We start from the raw sequence: 24,417 nt of genomic DNA, 5'->3' as shown, positions 1-24,417 counted from the left end.
GCCTGTATACACAGAAAAAGTGTTAACAAAATGTTCAATAGGTTATGGAAGAGGCTGGGGTTTTTCACGAGTGGCATTTAATACTTGGTTTTGGTTTCTGCTGCTGTGTTTAACTCCAGGTAAAAACAAAGACTTCCACATGGAGGAAACGATACAAAAAAAAACATTTACCAAAGTTGGATGAAATGTAAGAAAAACTCATTACTGAAGTGCTGGATGAAAACAATGGAGGGATACCGACTGTGACTCCAGTTTATGAACAGGTTTTCCAGGCATTTCCAGAAACATTTTGTGCTGTAAATTACCTTTAAATTAAGTTTTAAATGATTATAAGTATTCTTATATAACAAATAGATTCACCACCCATCAGTTTGATACAATTGGATTTTAGTTTCTCAAATCGCCCTCCTGATAGCGTCCCGACCCAGAATGCATTTTGACAAGGTCTTTGAAAAAGCGGCGCGGCTAATTCAAGATGGCGGAGATGGACCAGCTGTTAGACGAGAGTGAGTAACAACACAAATTCAAGGAGTTTTGCGTTGTAAACACGTAGCGGCCCCATTATGATAAAAATACATCTTTGGTGATAAACTGCCAGCGCTGTCCATGTAATACATATATATAGTTTTGGGTAGATTTCACAGTAATTTTTTAGACGTAAGGAGATACCGGTCTGTTCAAGTCAGCTAACGCTTGCTAGCATGAAAGGCTAACTATGGCTAATGTAGGAGTTGAGCAAGTAACTTTAGCTCAACTGGGTAAACAAATAACGTTAGCTTAGCCGTGAGCTAATACGTGCTAGCATTGGATCGTAACTAGCAATAACAAAAGGACTACCATAACGTTTTTATAACCAAAGTACACAAGCTAGCTACTAGCTTTCTGTTTTACGGGTATGTTTTTTATATTTAACGTTTGTTAGCGCTGGTTAATGTAACATTACATGGTAAATAACGTGTTGTGGGTCAAGCTGGCAAAGAGAGACTAGCCAAGTTATGTGGCTATTATATTCTGAAAATAGTCATTCCAGTCGTTGTTAATGTGAGTGGATATGATATCCGGGTCGTAATATGTTGTATCATTAGCTTGTTGGGCTCGTTTTGTTGATATGATCTGTGCAGCTGATGTTATGCCCGTGGTTGACAGCTCAAATTGGGGATTAGGGCCTAACTGACTGCGCTAGCTTTATTATCTAACTTCAGTTACCCTACCCCTGTCAGTGTTTAAAGGGCAGTCTCATAAACGTCAGAGCTATTTGCAGGCGTTTTCTAAAATATAGCTAAGTAAGCCTATTACATACACTTAAAACCATCCAGCATGATTCATTCATTCACATCATGTTAACAACACATGGTTCATTTTTAATACTGTTTGACCCATGTTAATTTTCATCTCTCTGAATAGTTTTCACATCTAGATATCCCTACCTCTCTCTGAACAGCCCTCTACTCTGAAATATAATATACTGTGGATTGTCATATATTCACTGTACTAGGTTTTTAGTTTCTTTGTATATGTATATTTGGTGTAAATACTTGTCCTTATTCTGTTAATGTACCTGGCAATGAACTCTATTCCGATTCATATGACCCACCTTTTTTTTCTTTATTGCTTACAAATTGACAGTAAAATATTTACAGCATTATTAGTTATTGTATAACTAATACATAACTAACATATAATAACATAACTAGTCACATAATAATTAGTATTATTGAGTTATTCGTATGCCATTAGTGTGTTACTGATGTAGCCCAATATGTCTTATTTCCCAGGCTCCTCGGCAGAGGCACTTGTCAGTCTAAAAGGTATGTGGGCCGAATCTGTATTTATCTGTACTTTGTTCTTTGAAGTGTGGAAGTATATTGGGAACGACTGGAAACTGGAGTCAAATTCCTTCTTTGCCTTAACCTACTGTACATGGCCAATGAAGAATATTTTGTTTCTGATTTGATCTCGTCTTCATGTGTATTAGCTGAGGTATACCATACGTTTACTTATTAGAAATGCTCAGGAAACGTTTACCCTTCATTGGATTAGACTTCTGTATAACTCTCCATAACGAAAAGCTTCAGTGACAACCGCATTACATTGTGGCTAATGCAAGTCTTTTGTAGTCCTATTATGGCTTCCACTGCTGTTTTAAAAATATGTTAAGACCTTTGACTAAGTGGAAACTTCCTTTATATCTTCTCCAGAATGAGAATAGTTTTGATTCCGACATTTGGTATTTAGAAGGTCTTGCTGGGGTCTTGTTTCTGGTGTCTTTGCTATTTTAAATAAAGGCATTGTTGTTTTTCTGTAGAAGGCAGTTTGTCCAACACTCTGAATGAAAAAAACAACTTCCCAAGAGCTCACAACACCAGGGGACGAAACTCCTCCCTCACAATGGACACAGTAAGAGATTTTACACAATATTATGAATGCTAAGCTTTAAAACGAAAACACAAGTTAATTCGATGCAACATATATCGAAACACTCAAATTCTAATCATCCTCATGTCTGATGATACTCTCTTTTCTTGAAAAAACGAGCAAAATGTGTTTAAGCCACTACCCTATATGTACATTATGTTGTCTCCTCTTTGCTTAAGAATGAAAACTATATTGCCGTGTTGGATTTATGGTCTACATTTCCAATGTGTAAACGGCAAAAAAATACAGTAGAGATATAATTATATTTGCCACTGGTATGAAAATGTTCTTATTAATGTAGCTTTATTGACAATATTCATAAACTCCTGTCCACATTTGTCTTTCAGCCCACACGGAGCTCAAAGAGGAGCCGTTTGTTTCGGGAGGAGGATGAGGTGTCGCCCCAGCAACGTGTCCCATCCAGATCCCCTCGGAGGAGCCAGAGGGTCAGCACCACGCCACAGGTAAACGCAACACACTATCAACAGGTTTTCTGGCATATATAGCCTTCTGGAACAAATCCTTTCTTCTCTATCAATTGTGGCATTTTCTGATCAAAATGAAATCAATCCACTTATTTGTATCATTTGAATCAACTGAGAGTGGATTGCCTCAGTGTCTAAGTACACATTTCAAGTAACTGCTCACCAGTAAGAGAACAAGCACAATGATCTATGTGAGCGTTCCAGGCCCTGGGAAAGATGTGCTGCTTGTCAGAGAAAATGAATTGGAGGCAACAGCATCCCCTAGCTTCCTGTGTTGTTATGCTAGGCCTTTTCAAGGTTAACTTGCAGTACCATTTTTGTCTGCAGCATCATTTAGGTTATTGTTCTAGTAAATAGTAATGGTTTGAAGACAAGAAGGTAGATGACTGTTGTATAAAGTAAAACTCAATCCCTACTTAAAGTGCTATATATATGGTATTTTTATGTTTTTCGAATACTGTATACCGAATGACTGTTTATATGTTTTGCTTTGCAGAAATGTTCTAATGTGGCGACACCAGATAAGAAAGCATCCCAGAAAATAGGGCTGAGATTAAGAAACCTCCTTAAGCTACCCAAAGCTCACAAATGGTGCATCTACGAATGGTTCTATTCCAATATCGACAGGTAAAGCCTCTTTTTCATCTTCAGAAAACTGATATTAATTTGTTGGATTATACACAATTAAGAGGTCTTCAATGATTTTGATAATCTGTATTTACAACAAACATGATTTAAGAGGTCAGGAGTAAACCTCCTCTAAATGCTTGAAGGAGTTTTGTTGTTAACGTTGTTGTTTTATTATTTCCTTTTCCAGACCTCTCTTTGAGGGTGACAATGAATTCTGCTTGTGCCTCAAAGAGTCTTTCCCCAACTTGAAAACAAGAAAGTTAACAAGGGTTGAGTGGGGAACAATCAGGAGACTGATGGGGAAGCCTCGACGGTATGCTGCAGTCTTTACGCTCTGTGCCTCTTTGGAACTAATCACGTTTGTCTTTATTTACGTCAGACATTTCCAAGTCTGAAATGTGAAACAGTGTTCACCCTGTTACAGTGCTATGCTTTGTTATCCCAGGTGTTCATCAGCATTCTTTTCTGAGGAGCGGACAGCGCTGAGGCAGAAGAGGCAGAAGATGCGCCTGCTGCAGCAGAGGAAGCTGTCTGACGTGTCCAACTGCAAAGACCTTCCTGATGAAATCCCTCTGCCACTCATCATAGGAACCAAAGTCACTGGTAGGAGGAGTCTAATGAACACACGCAGCCTCAGCAGCAGTTATAACACATCTCTGGTTAACTGTTAAGAAATGATTATCATTCTAGTCTAATAACCTGCTTCACACCCACTTATTCAGTATTTACCAGATGTGAAGAAAAACGTGTCAAATTCAACGGAAAATAAATATTGTAGGGAGTGCAGATGTTTTAATTTGGATGTAATAATGAATATTTAAATTACATGGGAAAATATGTATTTCTGTAGTTAGTTTATTTAACATACATAGCTAAGATATACTCTCAGTTTATACCAGGGCTGCACGATATTGGAAAAAACTGACATTGCGATATTTTTTTCCCCTGCGATATGAAAAAATACAGGAATTGAAGAAAAGACAGTTTTATTTTCCGCAAACCATCCTTTCTTGAACTTTAATGCTATACAATTGGTATTTTCTTAACGATATTTAACCGGATGAAGGATTTTTGTCACGGACGTCTGGATCTTAAGTTATCAGAGCAACAAGCTGAGCTAGCTTGGTTAGCAGCGCCGAACTGCCCTGGAGAAACACATGAAACTACTTTATTCAGTGTTTTTACCTTTTAATCACCGGGTCCGTTTGCTTTGCAGATTTGATTTTGATTGGTGGTTTGCTGTGCATGCAGAGACTGAGAAAAAAGGGAAAAAAATCGCACGTCCTGCGATATGACTATCGCGCATGCGCATAACGCGATTATCGTCACGACACGATATATCGCGCAGCCCTAGTTCATACCAACAACAAACAAACAACAACTTTGATATATTTTATGCAGTCCCTAATAAAAGTACATTTGATGTTATTGTTGAACAGTTACGTTTTTCTCTGCACTGCAATTTCTACACTTCTTCACAATGTTCATTTAGTTGGATAAGTTGCATGGTTTAGAAACAGATATTTTCAGGACAATGTAATGATCATTAAGAAGCTTTTGCAGTAGTTACAGTAGTAATGATGTCTCACACTGATATGAACAGTATTACCAGTACAAATCCCAATTTATTTATTTGTTTTTGTTTCCTGCTCTACAGCGAGACTCCGAGGCGTCCACGATGGGTTGTTCACCGGGCAGATCGATGCCGTGGACACCAGCGCCGCCACCTACCGCGTCACCTTCGACCGCAGCGGTCTGGGAACACACACTGTGCCTGACTACGAAGTGTTGGTAAGGACCGCCTCTTTCAACACAACAGCTCTCCTGAAAGTGTGTTTGACATTAGACAAGTTGTAGGAGCCATGTCAGAGAGTGGGGATTTCTTTTAATTTAATAGGGTTTTTGAATGTTAATATTTTGGCTTTGGTGTTTGTTTATAATATTACGACTTATTCTTTTGTGATCAATTAAGCGTTGGATTAGTTGGACGACACTCATAGTGATTATAATCACCTTTTCACCTGTGTGATTATTCAGAAAATATATTTGTGCAAGTTATAATAAGTTGATCATTTTTCTTAAAGTAAGATTTTGTTGAATGCATTTTTGGATCGCAGCGTTTATTTTTGGCAACCAGGCCCGACCTCAGCCTCTCAGCGTCTATGTTTGTTCCTGAAGTGGCTACACAAGTAACAACTTGAGTTTGCTAGTCTTTATTTGTATTAGAATGTCCTTGTAAAATAAGAAACGGTCATGATACAAAGATGTGCAATATTTGGACTTATGGAATGTGTTTTGAAACCTCAGATGATATTGTGTTTTCCAGAGCAATGAGCCCAATGAGACCATGCCCATTTCAGCCTTTGCCCAGAAGCACCGGATATCTCGCTACATGCATAACGTCATGACTCCGCCCAGAGGGCCGTACCCGTCCGGTACGACTCCTGTCCTCATGGTACTGTCAACCTCCTACACTGGCAGCTTCACATGTGCTCTGTACATTTTTATATATGAACACACAGCCCATTCATTCTGAAGAGCTGTAGCTGTAAATGGATTTCTGCTAAATCTAACTTGGATATGCTACACAGTTCATGCCTTGGTACACTTCATCAAGTTCAGTTCTAAATCTACTGAATCTCTTCCTCTTGGTTGCTTATGATCAATGAATGAATTGTCCTTTTTAATTGTTTGTAATAACAGGATAATGACCCTCTTATCAACCTGTCACCGTGGAGGAACAAACTGCCTGGTGCTGAGGGAGATACTCTGGGGGGTTTTCCTGTCAAGTTCCTCGTCCAAGTGGTAAATACGTCCTGTCAAATGGAACAATAAAATGTGATATCCTAAACCTGTGTAGCGCTTTGTTTTAACTAATTCTTTGTTTATTTTTCCATGACTAGACAAGGCTGTCGAAAATCCTCATGATCAAGAAAGAGCACATCAAGCACTTGAAAGAAATGAACACGGAGGCAGAGAAACTGGTACATCATCATCATAATTTTAGAAAAAGGTGCTCCAAAAGCTGTTAAATGTTGTCTTGGGGTGCATACATCAAAACTAACTATGGCTATGGTTGTGTTTTTGTGCTCAGAAGTCGTACTCGATGCCTATTGACCTGGACTTCCAGAAGCGATATGCAACCACAGTGCTGGAGCTAGAGCAGCTCAATAAAGATCTCAACAAGGTGCTTCATGAGGTCCAGCAGTTCTGCTGTGATGTAAGTACAAACAAAAACATTATGTAAAACCCCTGCAGCCAAGTACAGAAAATAATGATTCATTGTGACCTTTCAGTCAACTTTATGTCAATGTCTCTATGTGTGTGATACAAACAGAGAAATCGAAATGCTGTTCAAATCCAGGTCTATTTCATGCCCTGGTATTCTGATATAACAGTGCCTAGTTTATGACGTGAATCATTAATGTGTCCGTCCAGCTGGCTCCGGATCAGGGCATGGTGCCGGCCGACCACCCCACAGAGCTGCGGCGGCGCTGCGAGGACGAGGCCCAGCAGATGGTGCAGCTGAGCAACTCTCTCAAGGACGGACAGCAGAGTGTGACCAACCCCAGCCTCACACAGCTCATGTCCCGCCTCACTGCGCTGCTGCTACAGATCAAGGTAGAGGAAATACAAACGCTGAGCTACTGTCTGCTTTCAGTCCTGAATACATGTTCTCTAACTTATGGCAGGAGGAACTTCTATGTCATATATTAATGGCAGAGAAATGTAAAAATACACATGCGTTAATAAGTCTTTTGTGAAGTTTCTTTAACAGTTGTTTATGAACAGTTTTTTAATATTAGTCCTATGCCTTGGTAACTTGTTATTTTTTGTCTGCTTTGTTTCAGTGTCTGGCTGATGGAGGAGACTTGAATTCTTTTGAGTTTAAATCTCTAACAGACTCCCTTAATGACATCAAGGTGTCGATTGATCCCTCCAACCTCAGGTAAAAGAACCTGCACTGTCTTCATCTCCACTTCCTTAGTCACACTAAACAAACAGTGGTTGATGGGATGGCTCACCATTTTCTATTTGTGCCAACGGCAAACATGAGTAACTTAATATGGTCTTTTATTAGTATTCAAATCAATATTAAGTCAACATTCAGTCAGCCACAAGTACTGAGTATTTCCAATAACAATTTATTTCTGTGACTTTCTTCTTTCTTTTTTGCATTTGAACAAATGTATATACCATACTTATACTAGAGTCACAGACCATATGGATACATTTACATATAAATATATAATCAAAGAAATAGAAAATATAAAGAAATGTCACGAAAATAACAGATTTCATAAATATCTGCATGGGGTATACAGTATATCGTTCAATTAGGAAACAACCATGGATACACACACACACACACACACAACTGTCACATTTGAAAGGAGAACAATATTGCGTGTTGTAAACCTTACTTAGATTCCCATCTTTTTCGAAGCTATGAACTTAATTTCTAATTATGATGGCTATATTTCACTCCATATTGAAGAGTTAATTGAGTCACCATGTTTTAACCACTTCCTTCTCTCTGTTTCTAGTTGCTTCCAGAACAACGTTGAGATCCACGTGGCACACATCCAGAGCGGCCTTAGTCAGCTGGGCAACCTGCACGCATTTTCTGCCAACAACACCAACGCAGTCTGAGTGCCGCCACACACAGAGGTGCGGTCCATTAACATCGTCTTTTGAGGTGGTGCTTTCACTTGAATTGATACAAGACTGCAAACATAAATAACTCACGTGGACGTTTTGGACCAGAAGGTTACAATCTGAATGTGGATGTTTCTGGGAAACGGCTCAGAGTTCTGCCCAGACTCCTGACGTTATTTCCTGAATGGATGATGTCGTAAGTATTTTACCCACCCGTTTTATTGTAGGAGAATGTTGGTGCACCCAATTAAACACAAATCTGAAAGAGCCTTTAGCTATCACCACAAATCCACATCTACAACCTCTCCACGGTTATTTATTGGTTCCATGTGCCAAACATTGATTCTTACTGTTTTTATAGTCCATATTTATTTATTTTTGAGTAGGTGTTCATGGTTATTAAAATGGTATTTTGCTATCTCTAAAGTTTCCCCCTGTAAGTGTTGTGTTCAGTTGCTCCGTGGATGTTAAGCACAGGGATGCTAAAGAATGTTTTATAAAATTGTTTATTGTAGATAATTGTACAATATCTCTGATTATTAGGACTGTTGTCTACATTTCTGCTGTGTAATCAGAAATGGCTTTTGTAATTTTGTGTGCACTGAAAAGAGATTTTTGTATTTTTATAAAGGAGAACTCTGGGGGTTTTTGATGCCTTTTACTCCTTAAAATTATATTAGCATTTCCATATTTGGCATGGCTGTTGCTGCCCCCCCCCTACACTAAGCCTGCATCACTGATGTATGCCCACGAAAAATTCAAGTCAGCAGTTTTTTCCTAGAGAATCTCCTTTTTCAGTTTTTGTAAAGTTGTATATGAAAGTGCCTCAGGGCAATTGTATATAAATGTTTCCGTCTTTTTATATTAAACATAATATTGCAAAGCAGTCTTGTATTTGTTAGTATTTATTAATCAACATTTATTTTTCTACAATTCTATTACTATTTTACAATAAATACACATTTTCCTTTTTTGCAAACAATTGTATACTGCCTCTACACCAGTGTTTCTCAAACTTTTTCATACCAAGGACCACTTAACCAATGAAAAAACACTCGCGGACCACCTAACTCCACAAATATCCAAAAACACATCGTTTTTTTAGAACAGATTACAAATCGCCTGAAAATGGTACAAACAAGTGGCAACATGTGTGATGAAGGTGTTGCGCTGGGCTATATCATGCAATCGAAAGTGAAACTTAAGCTCGCTCCATTGCGGAGATATTCCCGCGAGAGTGCGGAAAACTTAAATTTATTTATTTATTTCAAATGTGAAATGTTACCAATATACTCACGGACCACTAGGGGGCGCTCACGGACCACCAGTGGTCCGCGGACCACACTTTGAGAAGCACTGCTCTACACGTATACACGTAGCTGTATATATATCAGCTGTTATAATACATCACATAAAGCCACCAAAGCCTGCCAAGGCATCGCTTTCCCAGTCAGAGTCAGAGTCGGTAAAATCCTGCGCCTCAGTGGCGTGGATCGGGGAGAAGTGGCTGAACCGATCTCCTGCGGACATCACGCGTGGATACTGGATTTGGCATCCATTATCCTTCGGCGATGACCTGCTGAAGTTATTCTGCGAGGGAATGGGAGGAATCACAACTTTCATCTCTGGGCCGATGGTCTTGTTGGGGGGGAAGTTGTCATATTCCACCAGAACCTTCGGGCCCTGGTTGGCGGGCATGTTGGCTTCCATCTTGGGCTGATGCTCGTTCTCTTTGGGATACAGGTGGACGTTACAGCACGGCACGTTGACGCTCAGCTTGTGCCGCTGCATCTGATCAGGCTTTGCTCTCGACCCCTCTTTGTCGTAGAGGCAGGAGACAGGCGTGTGTTCGTAGCTGCTGGGCTTGGCGGGCATGCTGGTTCTGTGAGGGTCATCTGTGCTCTGGTGCATGGAAGGTCTGAAACTGTCCTCCAGTCCAAAACCTCCAATCCTTTGGGCCTCGGCTCCATGATTGTTGTCATACACTGGAAGAGAAAAGAAGAGTAGGGCGATTAAAGTGTTACTTTACTCATTCATCACACTGGAGGGAGAAAAAGCAACATTTTTCATGACGATCAAGGGTAGAAGTGAACACCAAGAGAATATTGGCCCTTTCCAAATGTAATAATAATAATCTTTATTTGTTTTGTTTCTCAGAGGGAACAAATTCATGCCTTGCTTCCAGATTTTTTATAATTTTCCTATGTAACAGATTGGGAGTGAAATCCCATAATTCACTGCTTCCAGAATGCCATTTTTATAAAAACATGTTACATTGATAAGAAGCTTGTAGAAATGTAGATATTCGTATGGGTATACCAACAAAATCAGTGGGTCCATAAAATCTGTCTCCTATTTATTATCTATGAGCCTCAGATGTTATACCTGGTCACATGATACGTTTGAGACTTATTTCTATTCCTTTTAATACATATTTGATAAAACGTTCCAAGGCCATGGGAATAAAATGTAATTCTTAATCTAAGGAAGGTACCCAAAACAAGAAAACAATGATTTTCTGCATTATTTACCTTTCTCTGGGCCCATCCTGCTCTGGAGCTGGCTGAATGGGCTCGCTGCTGGCGGTGTGGGGACCTTCATAGACCCTGAGGAGCCCACCTGGCGACGAGACTTGGCCCTTCTGTTCTGAAACCACACCTGAAACGTGTGCATGAAAGAAATATGTCAGTTTAACAATTCACAATAACTTGTTTTCTGATGTACTTTAATTGTTTTGATCAAATGGCTTATTGAAAAATCTCTCAACATCTTTGATTGATCTGTTAATTTACCTGAATTCTGGACTCAGGAAGCCCGGTCAGAGCCTCCAGTCTCTCCCTCAGGTAGATGTCAGGATATTTAGTATCCGAGTAAACTTTCTCCAGCACCTCGATTTGCTGCTGGGTGAAGTTAGTCCTCTTTCTCCTGTGGGTCAGTATTGCCACGCATTTCTCTGCCCTTGGCGCAGAGTTCGCAGAGTTGAAGTAGTTGGTCACATCTGGAGCTCCATAATCTGGAAAGAAAGCGTGCAGAAATAAGTAAGAGCCAAAGCAGCTGCAAAGTCGTGTTGGACTGTTACCAGTGGTGTGGCTACTTAATAGCTTTTGCAAAATGCAGTCTTATTCTTATTCCTTGCCACCTACCTGAGTTCACCGTGCTGTTCGTCTGCAAAGGTCCCTCGTGATACATCTGGAAATGATACAGATCCCCGACTCGCATATTCCCATGAGTTGAAGACATGTTCCTCTTCGTATTATTTCCAGCGACTGTTTGAGAGGTGCGCTGCTCGCTGGGGTTAAATCCCCCGGCGATCAAAGGTGACGCTGGCTATGTGTGAATGGGGCAGCCATCGGGGCCGGCTGGCACTGCAGCGGCCGTGCGCAAACTTCAGACGTCTGCAGGCCTCCGGAGGTGTGAAGGCCTCGCACCTGGGACGGTGGAGCGGCCGCAGGTCTCTTAAAAGGGTTTTAATGGAATCTGCATGCTCAATACACATCGGCAGTGAAAACATTTATCCGCTTTGGAATGGGTGAAGTAATAATGGACATGTAGCCTTCAAAGACAGTAGGAAACTGCTATTTCCTCAACGGGTAACCCTCACACGGACTGCTGTTTGTTGCTGTAGTGAATATATATTATTGCTGTATCATATGGTCTCCGGTCAAAGTCTTTATGTTGTGAAAAGTGTATTTATTTCCATGTATTTAACTGAATGTATGCGTAATTTGCGAAGACTGTACGCTATGTACAATTTCCTGCTATGTGTTTGAAATGTGTGTGTAGGCCTACATAATAACAGGCAAGATTCAAATATCACATTAGTTCAGCATTAAGATTTTATTACATGTTTTGTTTTTATTTTAATAAAAATAATATCATTCAATATGTATTTAGGCTTATTCTGAATGATTCTGCATCTCGGCCTTTATTCTACCAGGATTATACTTTGAATTGGTGATTGTTTTTCCATAAATGTAAAAAAAATGTTATTTTTGAAGAACATATTCAGGTCTTTGAAGGTCTACTCCACACTGGTGTATATAGGAAATATATGCTTCCTGTCCTCTTTCAGTGGCAACAAAGTTAATCTCAATACACAAACCTCAAAAGTAAGCAGGAGTGGGCACTTGTTATTGAATGGCTCAACTTCAATTAATTCAGGAGGGATCAAGTCAATAGGTCAGGTAGAACCACAGACAGACTAATTTGTTTACACATATTTGGACAATAATTATCTCAGGGGGGCAGTTTACAGTAAACCTCTTCTTATGTCTCTATATTATCTTGTGGCATTTTCCTTTTTTCCCTGTATATGAATTATGTTGTCTTGTCATTTTGTTTTATATCTTAGATTCTGGATTTTGATTGCCTTATAATATTTCTGTTTAAATATAAAGCTCTTTATTTTTGGAGGGGCTATATATAAAGCTTTCATTATAGATTCAAGATGTAAGGCTTTATTGTCATGTGCACAGTATGGATATGACAATGAAAAACTAAAGTCCCTGGCTCTTCCAACAATGCAACATAATATGTATAGGACATAAAACAAACAAAACCAATAATAATAGTGCAAGAAATAGCAGAATAGATATAACAATTATAAGTATCATACATAATGGTTGCATAGCTCGTGTCCTACGTCAGAGTGATTTTTTGTTATTTACATACATGGGCAATTATAAATTCAATTTCATGCATCGTAGTTAATTACGTTGGGTGTGGGGAGACACTATTGCATATAAAATGCATTCCAGATCTTTACTGCATCATCATATGATTTATTTGATACAGCTATGACTGGGTTAAGTCATTGTGGAGTAGATTGTATGAAGTTAAACTTGCAATGCACAAAGAGACCTGTAACACAGACTAAAAAAACACCAACAGTTTTCTCTGGTTATATTGGTTGAGCTCTGTGGGAAAATAACTTGACAGCCATCGTGTAATTTCAAATCCAAAACATCACTTTTTGATCTCTGTACTCTGACACATACAGCATTGTTCAGGTAGGATGTGCAGGTAAATACATCATTCACAGTTCACAGACTGTTTTGTCTTTGAGCCCTAATTGGGTATTGCCTGTGTGCACAGACCAGATTGCTATGCTAAAATCAGGCTGTTGAAGTTCCTGATCTTTGTAATGGACTATGACAATGTTTTCTGAGAGCTGAAATGAACAGCAATGCTTCATCGGTCATCTGTGGCTTCAAAGCTCTTCAGGCATGAAAATATGATGTATGTAAAGTTTATTGTTAAAACCCTACTGTGATTCACACTCTACCTTTTCTTTCAATTTATATTTAAATCTGTTATTAAACCATGGTGTACTTATATGTTATTTGTTATTTTTACCTATTGTGTTTTTATTATAACGTCTTCCCACTTTTTTATATAATATGTTAGTCTACTATTTATTATTAATCTGCACTCTTGCTGTTGTTAAAATGTCCCTGTTGCAGGACAAATAAAGGGATTCTGATTCTAAAAGTATATAGCATTATCCAATTCCACACACCACATTATTTATAGTCTAAGCTACTTGCTATGATGTCCCTGGATGGGCCCTTAAAATGCATAAAACACAAACACTCTACATTAGGTACATACACAAAACCCACAACTTAAAAATGAACACGAAAATGCAGTCTAAACATAACATAACAGGAAACTAGCTAATACTGACTGATCCCTCTTACAAAATGTTCAGTTGAAGTGATCCCAATCATGATCCAGTTGAGATCGTTTCCAGATGTTGATCACCCGAACAGAAAAAGCTGTTTGTCCAAATGTAGATTTACATGAGGGCACCTACAGTTCCTGATGGACCTTTATTTTATTATTGAGCGCAAAACTGTGAGTGGAACCACAAGATCACTGAGCACATGTTAGGCCTTGTTATGTGGGCATTCATGGATATCTTTACACCGATGAAATTTAAATATGTTCAATTTCCTAAGACCAAAGAGATGATGTGATCTTATTGCTTCATTGTATATCATGAGAGGTTTGTTTATTGTAGATGTTGCTTTTACCAAAATAAGATATCAAAGATCATCGTTTATTACTGTCACAGTTGTACATTTGCAGTGTTACAGCCGCAAGAATGGACCGGTTCAAAAGAGGCCTTCCTTAAAAAATCCACATATAATATTTACTAACCAGTAGAAAAAAGGCTTAGAACAGGTTACAAATGGCTTTTATGTTAAAATCACAGAATGCACAGGCAGCATGAAATAGTAGCTTCTAGTAAGTTAAGAAGTATTTACATTTTCTTTGGTAACCTTGCTCACTATCATGAATGTGAAGTCAGCATTGCTGTTGTTACGCATGTTTAATTTTGGTGTTTTTATTAAGTCATCCCATGACATTTTTTTTTGACAAAATAGATACAAAATAATGCTGGTATATTGTAGTTAACAGCCTGCACTTTAAACATCAAACAGTCAAAACACTTTGGGATTTCTACTGGCCATTTCCAGTTGGCAGCTTACTGTAGACACAAACAAAAGCATGTTCACACCTTTCAAGTCTGACTAATGTTTAGCCCACAGTTTGACCTGACCACTATACATTTAACCTGCAGACAGACAGGTAAACTATCCTCACAAGTTTGCAGGTACATGTTAAAATGTCATTGTCTTAAGGGCCGTTGGTATAAGTTTGGCAGTTGTGTATTTGAGGGATGTTTTATAGTTACTTTACTTATAATTCATTGTAAAGGCTCATAGCAATCACAAGCAGAAGATGAGTATGATGATAGTGTGTGTACATATCTTCTAAGCAAACAATTGTAAACACTATTTGAATACATTTTGTTAATATAAGAGCTGGATCGAAAAGGTCCCTGGCCTAATACATTGACAATAAGTGTTAGCTTATTACAGGAAATATGCCATTGCTGGAAAAAAAACATGTCAGTACAGGAAATGCTGATGATATATTTGAGGTATTTTAGCTTTGGTGTCTTTGTTACATAGTTTGACCATCATGTTTATTTTACAGCTTTAATTACCCCATTAAATGAATCCCAAAATGTTTATGTTTTTATAAAAAGGACTGCAAGCCTAAATAATACTATCATATTTAAACTCCAAAATATTAATATTGTTAACAGCGCAATCTATTTTATATATGAAAAGTCATTTCAAATTCCACAATAACATATGTTCATGATAAAATAAACCCTTGAATACAAAACATTAAAAAACGTTATGCATTGTATAAAAAACAAAAAACAAAAGCATTCAAAGGAAATTCCGATTTATAACACTCCCAATTGTTAAAAAGTAAATAATTTGTGTAAATATGTATCTGATCTGTTAATGCGACGTCATTATTTACATCGAGGGAAGAAAAAACCTCCCGGAACTTCCGCCAAGACTAAACGGAAGTAGGTACGTGGCCGCTTCAGCTGACAGTCTACATGATGGCGACAGAGGTTCAGAGCGGCGACCTCGACAGTGCTACTTCCAGCCGGCTCGAAGTTTCTATCGATGGCCTCACCCTCAGTCCCGACCCGGAGGACGAGCAGCTCCAGGCCCAGGAGCCGGAGCCCGAAGCCGCGGAGCCCGAGACCGACACACCGGCTGCAGCGGGAGGGGAAGATGGAGAGACAGCCAGATCAGCCATAGAGAGGAAATGGGGCTTTCCTCTGCTGGAGCTGTATGGGATGGGCCTTCAATTCTTCAAAGGTATTTTACATGTGTTATAAATCTCACGCATGTCACGTAAAGAAGCAGATAGCAGGAAGAACCGACTTAAATACGAGTCACCCGTTCGGTGGAGTTAGCCGTTTGCTGTCACCGGGGCTGCTGCTGTCAGCCGCAACATTTCTTTAGCTTCAAAGCTAACCAGCAGTCAGCGCAGCTAACAGGCTGCTAGCTGGTTGTTAAAGGGTCAAATAAGCACGCCACTTCCGAGTGTGTCAATACGTGGCCTCAAAACAATATCATCCATATTTTCCCCTCGTGTTGTGTACCTTCTTTGTACTTTTATTTGTGTTTTGGAAAGAATAACCTGGCTTGTCAAGCGACTGCTTCATCAGCTGTAATTTAAGACGCTGTTCATGCTAACTGAATGGTGCCTCATAGTGATTTGTTTGTGGGCTTTAAACACGCCCTGCCCTGTCATTGATGCGGCTAAAGGGAGCCTGCATGTCAGCTGCTTACACATATCTTTCTCTGATCAATTAGACGCTGACATATCATCACTGTGCCTTAGAAGTTGGTTATTCCTTGCATTACATAGTCTGATCTGAGATCAACCCATTTATATCGCTGCTAAAAGCCACGTTTCCAGTTCCCACAGGGTTGTATGACCACTGGAACTGTTTTACAGTTTAACTGCCTACTCATATGATCCGTGCACATGCCACTCCCTTACTGCTACACCTCCAACAGGAAATCCAATACAAAGCACAAGTTGGTAGCATTGACAGCATGTTTCTGTTTTCTATGCATAGATCTGGAATAATATTTTATCCAAGCAGTCTGAATTATTGGCAGCACTATTAAGACAACATTAGCAACAGTGTTATCATATAACATAGGGGGCGTAGTGGGTTGTCCGTAGGTGTTCGGATCAGGGGGTCTCAGGGGTTCAAAAACCCCACTGCAGTCAGCATGTCGTTGTGTCCCTGGGCAAGACACTTCACCCCAAGTCGCTTTGGATAAAAGCGTCTAACATGTAATATAATAACCATTGCATACTTTGTGCTGCTTAAAAAAAATTGTATTTATGTTGAGTTTCAAGATCAACAACTCATTTGAATTCAAGAAGTAGCAAGTCCAAACAGCATTGTATTTAAAGTGTATCAGCCTTGATGTCTTTTGGACTTAGAAGAAATGTATTTAAAATAAATCTGGATATATTATATATAGTGTATTCCACACGTGGTTGCTCCACTTGCCTTTACCTTTCAGACATCCTCAAAAGGTACATTCATTTAAAACATTTTTTTCAATGCTACTGGTTATATAAGAGCAAAGCACTTGTGATAATTGTGCAAACCGGTTTGGATCTGGTCCCACTACACTGTGCGAGAGTAATCTCTGCTTTGTATTTGTAGTCATGTGTTTGAAGTCAAGTAGGGTGAGGTCTAATTGCGTAACTTGTAGGCCTTCACATAGAAAGTTGGACGTTTCTCTCGGATTGAAGTCACAAGGATTTTATGAGGTAACACTCTAGACAATATAATAGCCTAAATGCTATTACTGTTGTTACTAGTATAGTGTACCATGACACAAGGCTGTGTTGTAGTATTCACAGCCCCTTTTAACTGCTGGGTGTAAAAAACCAAATGAATGCAAATTCATTGCTCCCACTTTGCTGTTCTCAGATAAAGATGGAAAGGCCTTTCACCCGACATATGAGGAGAAGCTTCGACTGGTGGCTCTGCACAAACAGGTGTTACTGGGTCCTTATAATCCTGATGCTTCACCGGAGGTCGGTTTCTTTGATGTCCTGGGCAGCGACCGCAGGTAACCCCAGCAGACCCAGTGTGTTTTCCCTTTGAAAAATGGTAGTTGTTTCAGCTATTTGGTGTCAAAATAGTTAAATTAACTACAAATGCTATTAGCCTGTTCCACTCACATATATGTCCTTATTGCACAAATGTAATGACACACAGATTTTAAGATTGAGTTCACTTAGAGTTTCTTTAAGTTATGAATTAACAATGGTTGTTACAAACGCTACACATTTGAATTCCTCTTTTTTGCTATTATTAAATATGAACGTGTCTAGAAGTAAACAAAACAAAAACTTAATGACTGAGCCCATTTTGACCAGTTGCCTATATTATTTATCCTCACCTTCAATCTTGCTCTGCTTGCAGGAAAGAGTGGGCTTCCCTAGGTAACATGGAGAAGGAGGAGGCCATGGTGGAGTTTGTCAAGATGCTGAACAAGTGCTGTAACCTCTTTGCTCCATACGTCACCTCACACAAGATCGAAAAGGAGGAGCAGGAAAGAAAAAGGTAAGGTACCCGACTCCAGTTCCCGAGGAGGATCTCTCTGCTTCAGTGTCTAAATACAGACTTAGTTCGGCCTATCCAGCGAACCTGTGAAAGTAGTAGTGATTTTTTTGCTTTACTGACATTTGTATTGACTAACATTTATTGACTACGGTCTATGAAAGGTTTTGAGGAATTTTACCATTTGCATAATTTACAATATCCTTCATGTCATTGCTCTACCCCAGGAAAGAAGAGGAGGAGCGTCAGCGTCTGGAGGAGGAGGAGAGGGAGCGACAAAGGCAGGAGGAGGAGAGAAGGAGGCTTGAGGAGGAGGAAAGGCTGAGGAGAGAGGAAGAGGAAAGGAGACATGCAGAGGACGAACGGCTACGGATTGAGCAGCAGAAGTATGTTTATCTGCACCGCTGTCTTTTGCAAATGCTACATTTTGCATGATTACTAAAATTCTCTGACATTGATATCTGCAAGGTCCTTGCTCGGCTGATGCCTGCTAAAAAGAAGACCATGCCTCCTCTATCACTCTTCTCTCTAAGATACAATCCTACAGTTGTCCACTGTCCAACATTCCCTCCTCTCCATTTCCTGTATTTTCTTCCTCACCGACTCTGCCCCTGTTTCCTGGTTTTCAGACAACAGATAATGGCGGCTTTGAATGCGCAGACGGCAGTGCAGTTCCAACAGTACGCTGCTCAGCAATACCCCAACAGCCCGGAGCAACAGCTGGGCCTCATCCGTCAGCTGCAGGAGCAACACTACCAGCAGTACATGCAGCAGCTCTACCAGGTGCAGCTTGCCCAGCAACAGGTAGCTGTTGTGTCATCACTAGCATGGATAGACTTTCAGTGATTGATTTCTTGTTTTTTAGATTTTCCATTTAATTTGGAACTTGGATATTTGCAAAATAAAGCATTAATTTATATAAAAGAACACAATCTACTGACACACTTGATTGTTAGGTACACACAATAAAGCATTTGCAACAAAGGTCTTGCACCAAATTGCAATTTCAGATACTTTCAAAGGGTTTACAAAAGATGAAAACACTTTTTTTTTTTAAGTTAAGCTTCTTAAATAATTGAGGTATCTTCTGATATGCTTAATCTCAAGTGAACTTGTCAGGATGAAAATTCAAGATATCATTATCGTATGTATCATATATGCCCATATCAAATCACGAATCATCATTCCAAAAGCATTGTAGTAACATAACAATCTTGGTATAAGTCCCTAGTATGTCCTAACTCAGTGTTGTCCTCCTTTGGTCCCAGGCGGCCTTACAGAAGCAGCAGATGCAGGCGGATTCGATGGTGCAGGGCTCCCTTGAATCCAGCGGCTTCAGTAGTGGTGAACCCCTCGTCGCCTCAGCAGCAGGACCGATGTGTGCAACTTCACCTCCTGCCGGTGAAGAAGCCCCTACCATCAATGGAGGCCAGTCAGACTCGTACTCTGAGAGCATGGACCGGGAGCCTGAGCCCGAGCCGGCAGAGGAGGTCTCAGAGAACGGCCCTTTATTAGGTTGGTGGGCTGTAGTTTTTCTCATTTATTAAAACACAGAAACAACTGGGAGGAATTTAAGCTCAAACTAACAAAGCTTTATACCAGAACTTGAAACCTGATTCTTATCTGCTGTGTCCTTGTTGATGTGACCTGATCACGGTCAGGAAGGAGAGGAGCTCCAACAAGTGATACATGATAGGCTGCTATCATCCAGCCACACATTGTGCTTTCACAAGAGTAGGCACTCAACAGCAATGAACAAGGCCTTGGTCTGATTCCAAAACATACATCCTGAGCCAAATGAATTCCCTATGCGTGGCTCACCACTCTCAAAACAATGTTTTGAGGAAAGATGGATGGTCAGCCAGCACTGCAAAAATAACCTTTTGACATTTGGCACACATGCTCTTTTTCTCTCTTTGACACACACACACACACACACGCACACACGCACACGCACGCGCACACACACACACAAAAAACCATCTAAAAAGGACAGCTGTATAAGCAGATTCTAACATGTAATTTTGTGTTCATTGCTCACAGCTGACTCCCCACCAGTCATCGCCGCCCCCTCCATGTGGACACGGCCACAGATCAAGGACTTCAAGGAGAAGATCCGGCAGGACGCAGACAGTGTGATCACGGTGGGCCGCGGTGAGGTGGTGACAGTGAGGGTGCCCACCCACGAGGAGGGCGCCTACCTGTTCTGGGAGTTTGCCACGGACTATTACGACATCGGCTTTGGGGTCTTCTTCGAGTGGACGGACGCTTCTACTGCCTCTGTCAGCGTGCACGTGTCAGAATCCAGTGATGAGGACGACGATGAAGAAGGTGAGATATGTTCGAATATACCTGCAGTGTTTCTGATTTATAAACAAAACTAAATAAAAACCAAATTGGCAGGCGTGACATGACCTTTAGTGGTGGTTGTTTAAATAAACAAAACGAAAACATGTGAAACTTTTACTAGCCATTCCCTTAGTTACACTACAAGAAAAATACACCATTATGTCATTGTTCCTCTTTTGATCTAAGGTTCAGAACCATTTGCTATGGTGACTATATACTACAAACAATTAATTACATAATAAGTAATGGTGGTTATTGAGCTTCATCTTTAAGTGGCTGCTTTGAATAAGAATATATGTTCTATTGATTTACCTAATTTGCTCATTGGCCAATGAAGAGTTGTTTAACTTCTTTTCAGATATTATATTCTTATCTCAAGTTCAGAACTTTACTACGCCATAGATAAACATCACAGTTTTAAGGAGGAATTCCTGCTTGTGTTCTTACGATGGAAACCAGAGCAGTGGTGTGAAAAGAAAGGAAGGGAGGCAATATGTTAAGATAAAAGACAGTTTTATGCAGTGGAATTTGCTTGGTTTTGTTAACAGCAATTACACCTGTCCTTCTAAACGTTGCTTCTAATTGTCAGCTGGAGTAGCAGTAGCATTTTTGTGTTTAGTGTAACAACACTTAATTTTGTGCAAGATATTTTGTCACAATTTGTCATAAACCTTGTGTTAACCCCGGGTTTACAATGGTGCAACGTTATGCCAGTATTATATGTTATTATGTTAATGCCTTAATCCTCATGTGCGATGGGATTTTTTTTGCAAACACTGCATAGAACTTCGAATGGATTTTGGTTTGCTCAAATTAAATAATGTAATGTCCATTGTGTGATCAGGATTGTGGTAAAAAACTAACTCCATAATATTAAGGTTATTGATAGCGTTGTATAATGATAGCGTTGTATAATGATAGCGAAGCCTTTTGTGTGTGTGCTATTCCTAATGATGAGACTCATTGGTGATTCCTTCCTGCTTTCTGTCTGAGCTAAACACATTGTTCTTGTGTCCTCAGCTGATCCCCCCAGTGAGGAAGAGAAGGCGAAGAAGGAGGCGGGGAAGCCCCAGGTGGATGAGATTGTGCCGGTGTACCGGCGGGACTGTCATGAGGAAGTGTATGCTGGCAGCCACCAGTACCCCGGCCGCGGAGTCTACCTGCTTAAGTTTGACAACTCCTATTCTCTCTGGCGCGCCAAGAGTGTTTACTACAGAGTCTACTACACCAGATAAGCCTGAAAACAGACACAGGGGAGCCAAGGAGTGTGTTCATATATATATGTGTGTAGGTGGAGATTTGTATGATGACAGCCTGTATGTGCGTGAGTGTGTGCGAGTGTATGTGTGTGTGTGTGTGTGTGTGTGCGTGAGTGCGAGTGTATGTGTGTGTGTGTGAAGGAAATACCAGATCTGTTCTGGACAAAACCACCAGAGGGTGACAAAGTGACACATCTGGAGCCCAAGATTTGATAATGGACTAATATGTGTGTATGCGTGTCTCATGATACACCCATGCTAGAGCCTGTCATCGAGCCCTTGGAAGAGGAGTGTGTATTCCTATTGTAAATCCATCACCTGTCCTCACTGCTCTCACATAGACCGAGCTGTAGGACTTCGCTCTCATATTGTATTCGACCACCTTTCCCCCTGGGCTCCTCTTCTGTCAGCACTCAGCCCTACACTGTCCAACGTGGCCTTGTGGCTGCTTCTGCCCTGAGTGAGACGCTTTCATAGCCGTCAACGGAAACCAGGCAACCAATCACTCTGCGAGCCAACGTTTCCTGTTTGGTCGTAATAGTGGTTTGTTGTTTATCCCACAAGAACACAAGACAATGTTGAAGATCGAATTATATTGCAAATGTACTTCATAACACTATGCCTCTGGTCCAAGAGAGCCTTTGCCAAGTCTCTCTCATACATTAACAACACCGTTTTTTTTGTGGTTGTAAAACAGTAGTCTGTTATTCTCTCCCCTAGCCACCATGCATATATGAAGTTTTGAGAAAATGTTCAGTGGAAGTAGTGCTCTTTTTGGCTTATCTCTGGACAAAAACAGTCCCTCCTTCCCCTTTATTTCTTAATATAATATGATCGACAGAGAGCACCAGGAGTAGATATTTTGAAATGGGGTCTGCTGGCAAAATGTATGAAGGACAGGCAAGAAGTCATTCCATGGTTACTGTCATGAGTGTTAAGGAGTAAATATACAGTAGAATGAAATGCACATGGAAAAGTGAGGCCCTAGGGCTTTATAAACTCAAGCATCTCACTGTGTTATTCAGAATAAGACGTTAAAAAACATGATCAAATACATCATTTGTTCTCTCGTTTCTACATTACTGATTACATAAAATCACCCAGTTTCCTTTGCTAATTATTCTACATGATTGAATCAAGAAAAGGAGCTAGTATTACTACAAATGTTAGATCTTTATTAACCCCGGAGGTTTTTGTGTTTGAGTTATGAGATGCTGCACTCAGCTCTGACACACAAATACTCCTTAAAATAAAGAAAACCCATCTTTTAGAGGTCATGATACATTGTTACATCTCTGTGGCGCTCAAAGAAACTCTAATTCCATACACAAAATGCAGTGTTGGTCTGTTTCTTTTCCCTTTCTGGTATGAATGAACTCAAATTGTCATCTCGATGAAGGTGTTGTGAATAAACTAAGATGATGTATTTGTTGGTGACGTGGTTGCTTACTTAACTCAGTTGGGACAACTTAGTGTAATCAACTTTTGTTTCTTAGTTAATTTGTTGCCATTCTTAATTTTTTTTCTTTTTTCTGTTGTTTAGTTTCACATTTACATGTACATGCTTTATGTACCTACCACCTTGGTGCATTTAAAGCAGTGTGTGCTACTTTATCACTCATCGAGCTGTGTTTGTACATTTTCTTTGTATGCAACCAATCTTTAAAGACACAGTGGTGGAGAAACTTGCAAATTGAATAATCTTCCAATGACCTTGCTGAAAGTCGATATTATTTAATTAAAGGCCACTCCTGCCTCCCATCCATTCAGTGATTTGTAAAAACAAAATGGCTTAAACAAGCCATAGAGTTCAAGAAAGTTCCCAAATGTTCTGATGTGTGATGTTTGTTTTTCTTATTGCTCACCAAATGGTTTGAGTTGACTTGTTCAAGCCTTGTATGTAAATAATTCTATAAATGAGTTTATGTATGGGTTTTTAGATGTGGAAGAAGGCTATGGTTTTGAGAATCAATGCTCTGTAAAATATGGTGAATGAGATATGTGTATACATTTTAACCCGAATGAAAGTCCAAAACTCGTAGAAAGTTTAAGACTATTGACATTACAGACAGAAAAGCTCATCTTTTTGTATTGTTTTGACTTGTTTAGTTCTCTTATGAGTTGCAAGATCTTTTTTTGGGGCATATATTTAATCTTGATTAAACCTATGTTCATCTCGGTTTTGTTTGCTTTTGTAATTTCACAATTTTTTATTTAGTCTGATGAAGCTTTAATGAATTCAAACCTTTAATTTATAAACTGCTTAAAAAACATACATTGTATCAGGAAAACCAAAGGTGTATTTAATAAGATGAATTAAGGGTGCATTAATTAATTTAGATCCACCCGTGTCTACCCTGCTATGAAAAGTCAGAAAATGTTCAAAATGCAAGGACATTAAGAATGGTATTGACATACTCTACTAATAAGTAGGCTACACCAGATGTAATGTTGTATTTAGTAATATTAGGCTTTAAAGTAAAACCAGAATAGATACAATTCCAAAATGAGTAAGGTACTATTACATTTAGAAACACGAACTACCCATTGACACTGATTCACAGATAAGACTTTTTTACCACCATGTGACCCTAGGACTCTGTACATTTCAATGGCTAACGATTCCATGGTGGAAAGTAACACA

At 39.7% G+C, this 24,417-nt stretch overlaps 3 protein-coding genes across 4 annotated transcripts; 2 read left to right on the top strand and 1 right to left on the bottom strand.

The window, feature by feature from the left end:
* Positions 1 to 281: 281 nt before the first annotated feature.
* On the top strand, positions 282 to 9,075 carry lin9 (lin-9 DREAM MuvB core complex component). Its single transcript, XM_034197785.1, has 15 exons — positions 282 to 506; positions 1,776 to 1,808; positions 2,306 to 2,397; positions 2,763 to 2,879; positions 3,397 to 3,527; positions 3,718 to 3,843; positions 3,976 to 4,133; positions 5,188 to 5,321; positions 5,857 to 5,985; positions 6,234 to 6,335; positions 6,434 to 6,514; positions 6,625 to 6,750; positions 6,969 to 7,151; positions 7,382 to 7,479; positions 8,078 to 9,075. The coding sequence occupies exons 1-15, from the start codon at positions 476 to 478 to the stop codon at positions 8,181 to 8,183; spliced, it is 1,647 nt and encodes a 548-aa protein (XP_034053676.1). The 5' UTR covers positions 282 to 475; the 3' UTR covers positions 8,184 to 9,075.
* Positions 9,076 to 9,078: 3 nt separating this feature from the next.
* mixl1 (Mix paired-like homeobox) lies at positions 9,079 to 11,446 on the bottom strand. The gene is made up of 4 exons (XM_034197787.1): positions 11,333 to 11,446; positions 10,982 to 11,202; positions 10,721 to 10,847; positions 9,079 to 10,174 (listed from the first exon to the last, which is right to left on the bottom strand). The coding sequence occupies exons 1-4, from the start codon at positions 11,427 to 11,429 to the stop codon at positions 9,597 to 9,599; spliced, it is 1,023 nt and encodes a 340-aa protein (XP_034053678.1). The 5' UTR covers positions 11,430 to 11,446; the 3' UTR covers positions 9,079 to 9,596.
* Positions 11,447 to 15,572: 4,126 nt separating this feature from the next.
* Positions 15,573 to 23,953, top strand: acbd3 (acyl-Coenzyme A binding domain containing 3). Of its 2 annotated transcripts, none has more exons than XM_034197743.1 (8): positions 15,573 to 15,883; positions 17,530 to 17,671; positions 18,028 to 18,168; positions 18,393 to 18,551; positions 18,795 to 18,969; positions 19,434 to 19,680; positions 20,209 to 20,496; positions 21,535 to 23,953. In XM_034197743.1, the coding sequence occupies exons 1-8, from the start codon at positions 15,616 to 15,618 to the stop codon at positions 21,747 to 21,749; spliced, it is 1,635 nt and encodes a 544-aa protein (XP_034053634.1). In that variant the 5' UTR covers positions 15,573 to 15,615; the 3' UTR covers positions 21,750 to 23,953. The 2 variants fall into 2 exon arrangements, with proteins under 2 accessions (XP_034053634.1, XP_034053635.1); XM_034197744.1 differs by having other exon boundaries at positions 15,574 to 15,883; positions 18,795 to 18,948.
* The last annotated feature ends 464 nt before the right edge of the window (positions 23,954 to 24,417 follow it).

This window comes from Gymnodraco acuticeps, unplaced genomic scaffold (assembly GCF_902827175.1).
Source record: "Gymnodraco acuticeps unplaced genomic scaffold, fGymAcu1.1, whole genome shotgun sequence".
Classification (NCBI taxonomy): domain Eukaryota; kingdom Metazoa; phylum Chordata; class Actinopteri; order Perciformes; family Bathydraconidae; genus Gymnodraco; species Gymnodraco acuticeps.
Note: the sequence above shows the minus strand (reverse complement) of the source record. Positions and strands in the feature narration are given on the sequence as shown.

Excerpts from the sequence above, each read along its gene's own strand:
- mixl1 (XM_034197787.1), bottom strand. The coding sequence starts at position 11,429 with ATGTCTTCAACTCATGGGAATATGCGAGTCGGGGATCTGTATCATTTC. Across the intron at positions 11,203-11,332 it reads GAACAGCACGGTGAACTCAG|ATTATGGAGCTCCAGATGTG; the intron begins GTAGGTGGCAAG and ends CTTTCTTTCCAG. Across the intron at positions 10,175-10,720 it reads CAGGATGGGCCCAGAGAAAG|TGTATGACAACAATCATGGA; the intron begins GTAAATAATGCA and ends TTTCTCTTCCAG.
- lin9 (XM_034197785.1), top strand. The coding sequence starts at position 476 with ATGGCGGAGATGGACCAGCTGTTAGACGAGA. Across the intron at positions 2,880-3,396 it reads GGGTCAGCACCACGCCACAG|AAATGTTCTAATGTGGCGAC; the intron begins GTAAACGCAACA and ends TTTGCTTTGCAG. Across the intron at positions 6,515-6,624 it reads ACACGGAGGCAGAGAAACTG|AAGTCGTACTCGATGCCTAT; the intron begins GTACATCATCAT and ends TTTTGTGCTCAG.
- acbd3 (XM_034197743.1), top strand. The coding sequence starts at position 15,616 with ATGATGGCGACAGAGGTTCAGAGCGGCGACCTCGACAGTGCTACTTCC. Across the intron at positions 15,884-17,529 it reads GGGCCTTCAATTCTTCAAAG|ATAAAGATGGAAAGGCCTTT; the intron begins GTATTTTACATG and ends TGCTGTTCTCAG. Across the intron at positions 20,497-21,534 it reads TGAGGACGACGATGAAGAAG|CTGATCCCCCCAGTGAGGAA; the intron begins GTGAGATATGTT and ends TTGTGTCCTCAG.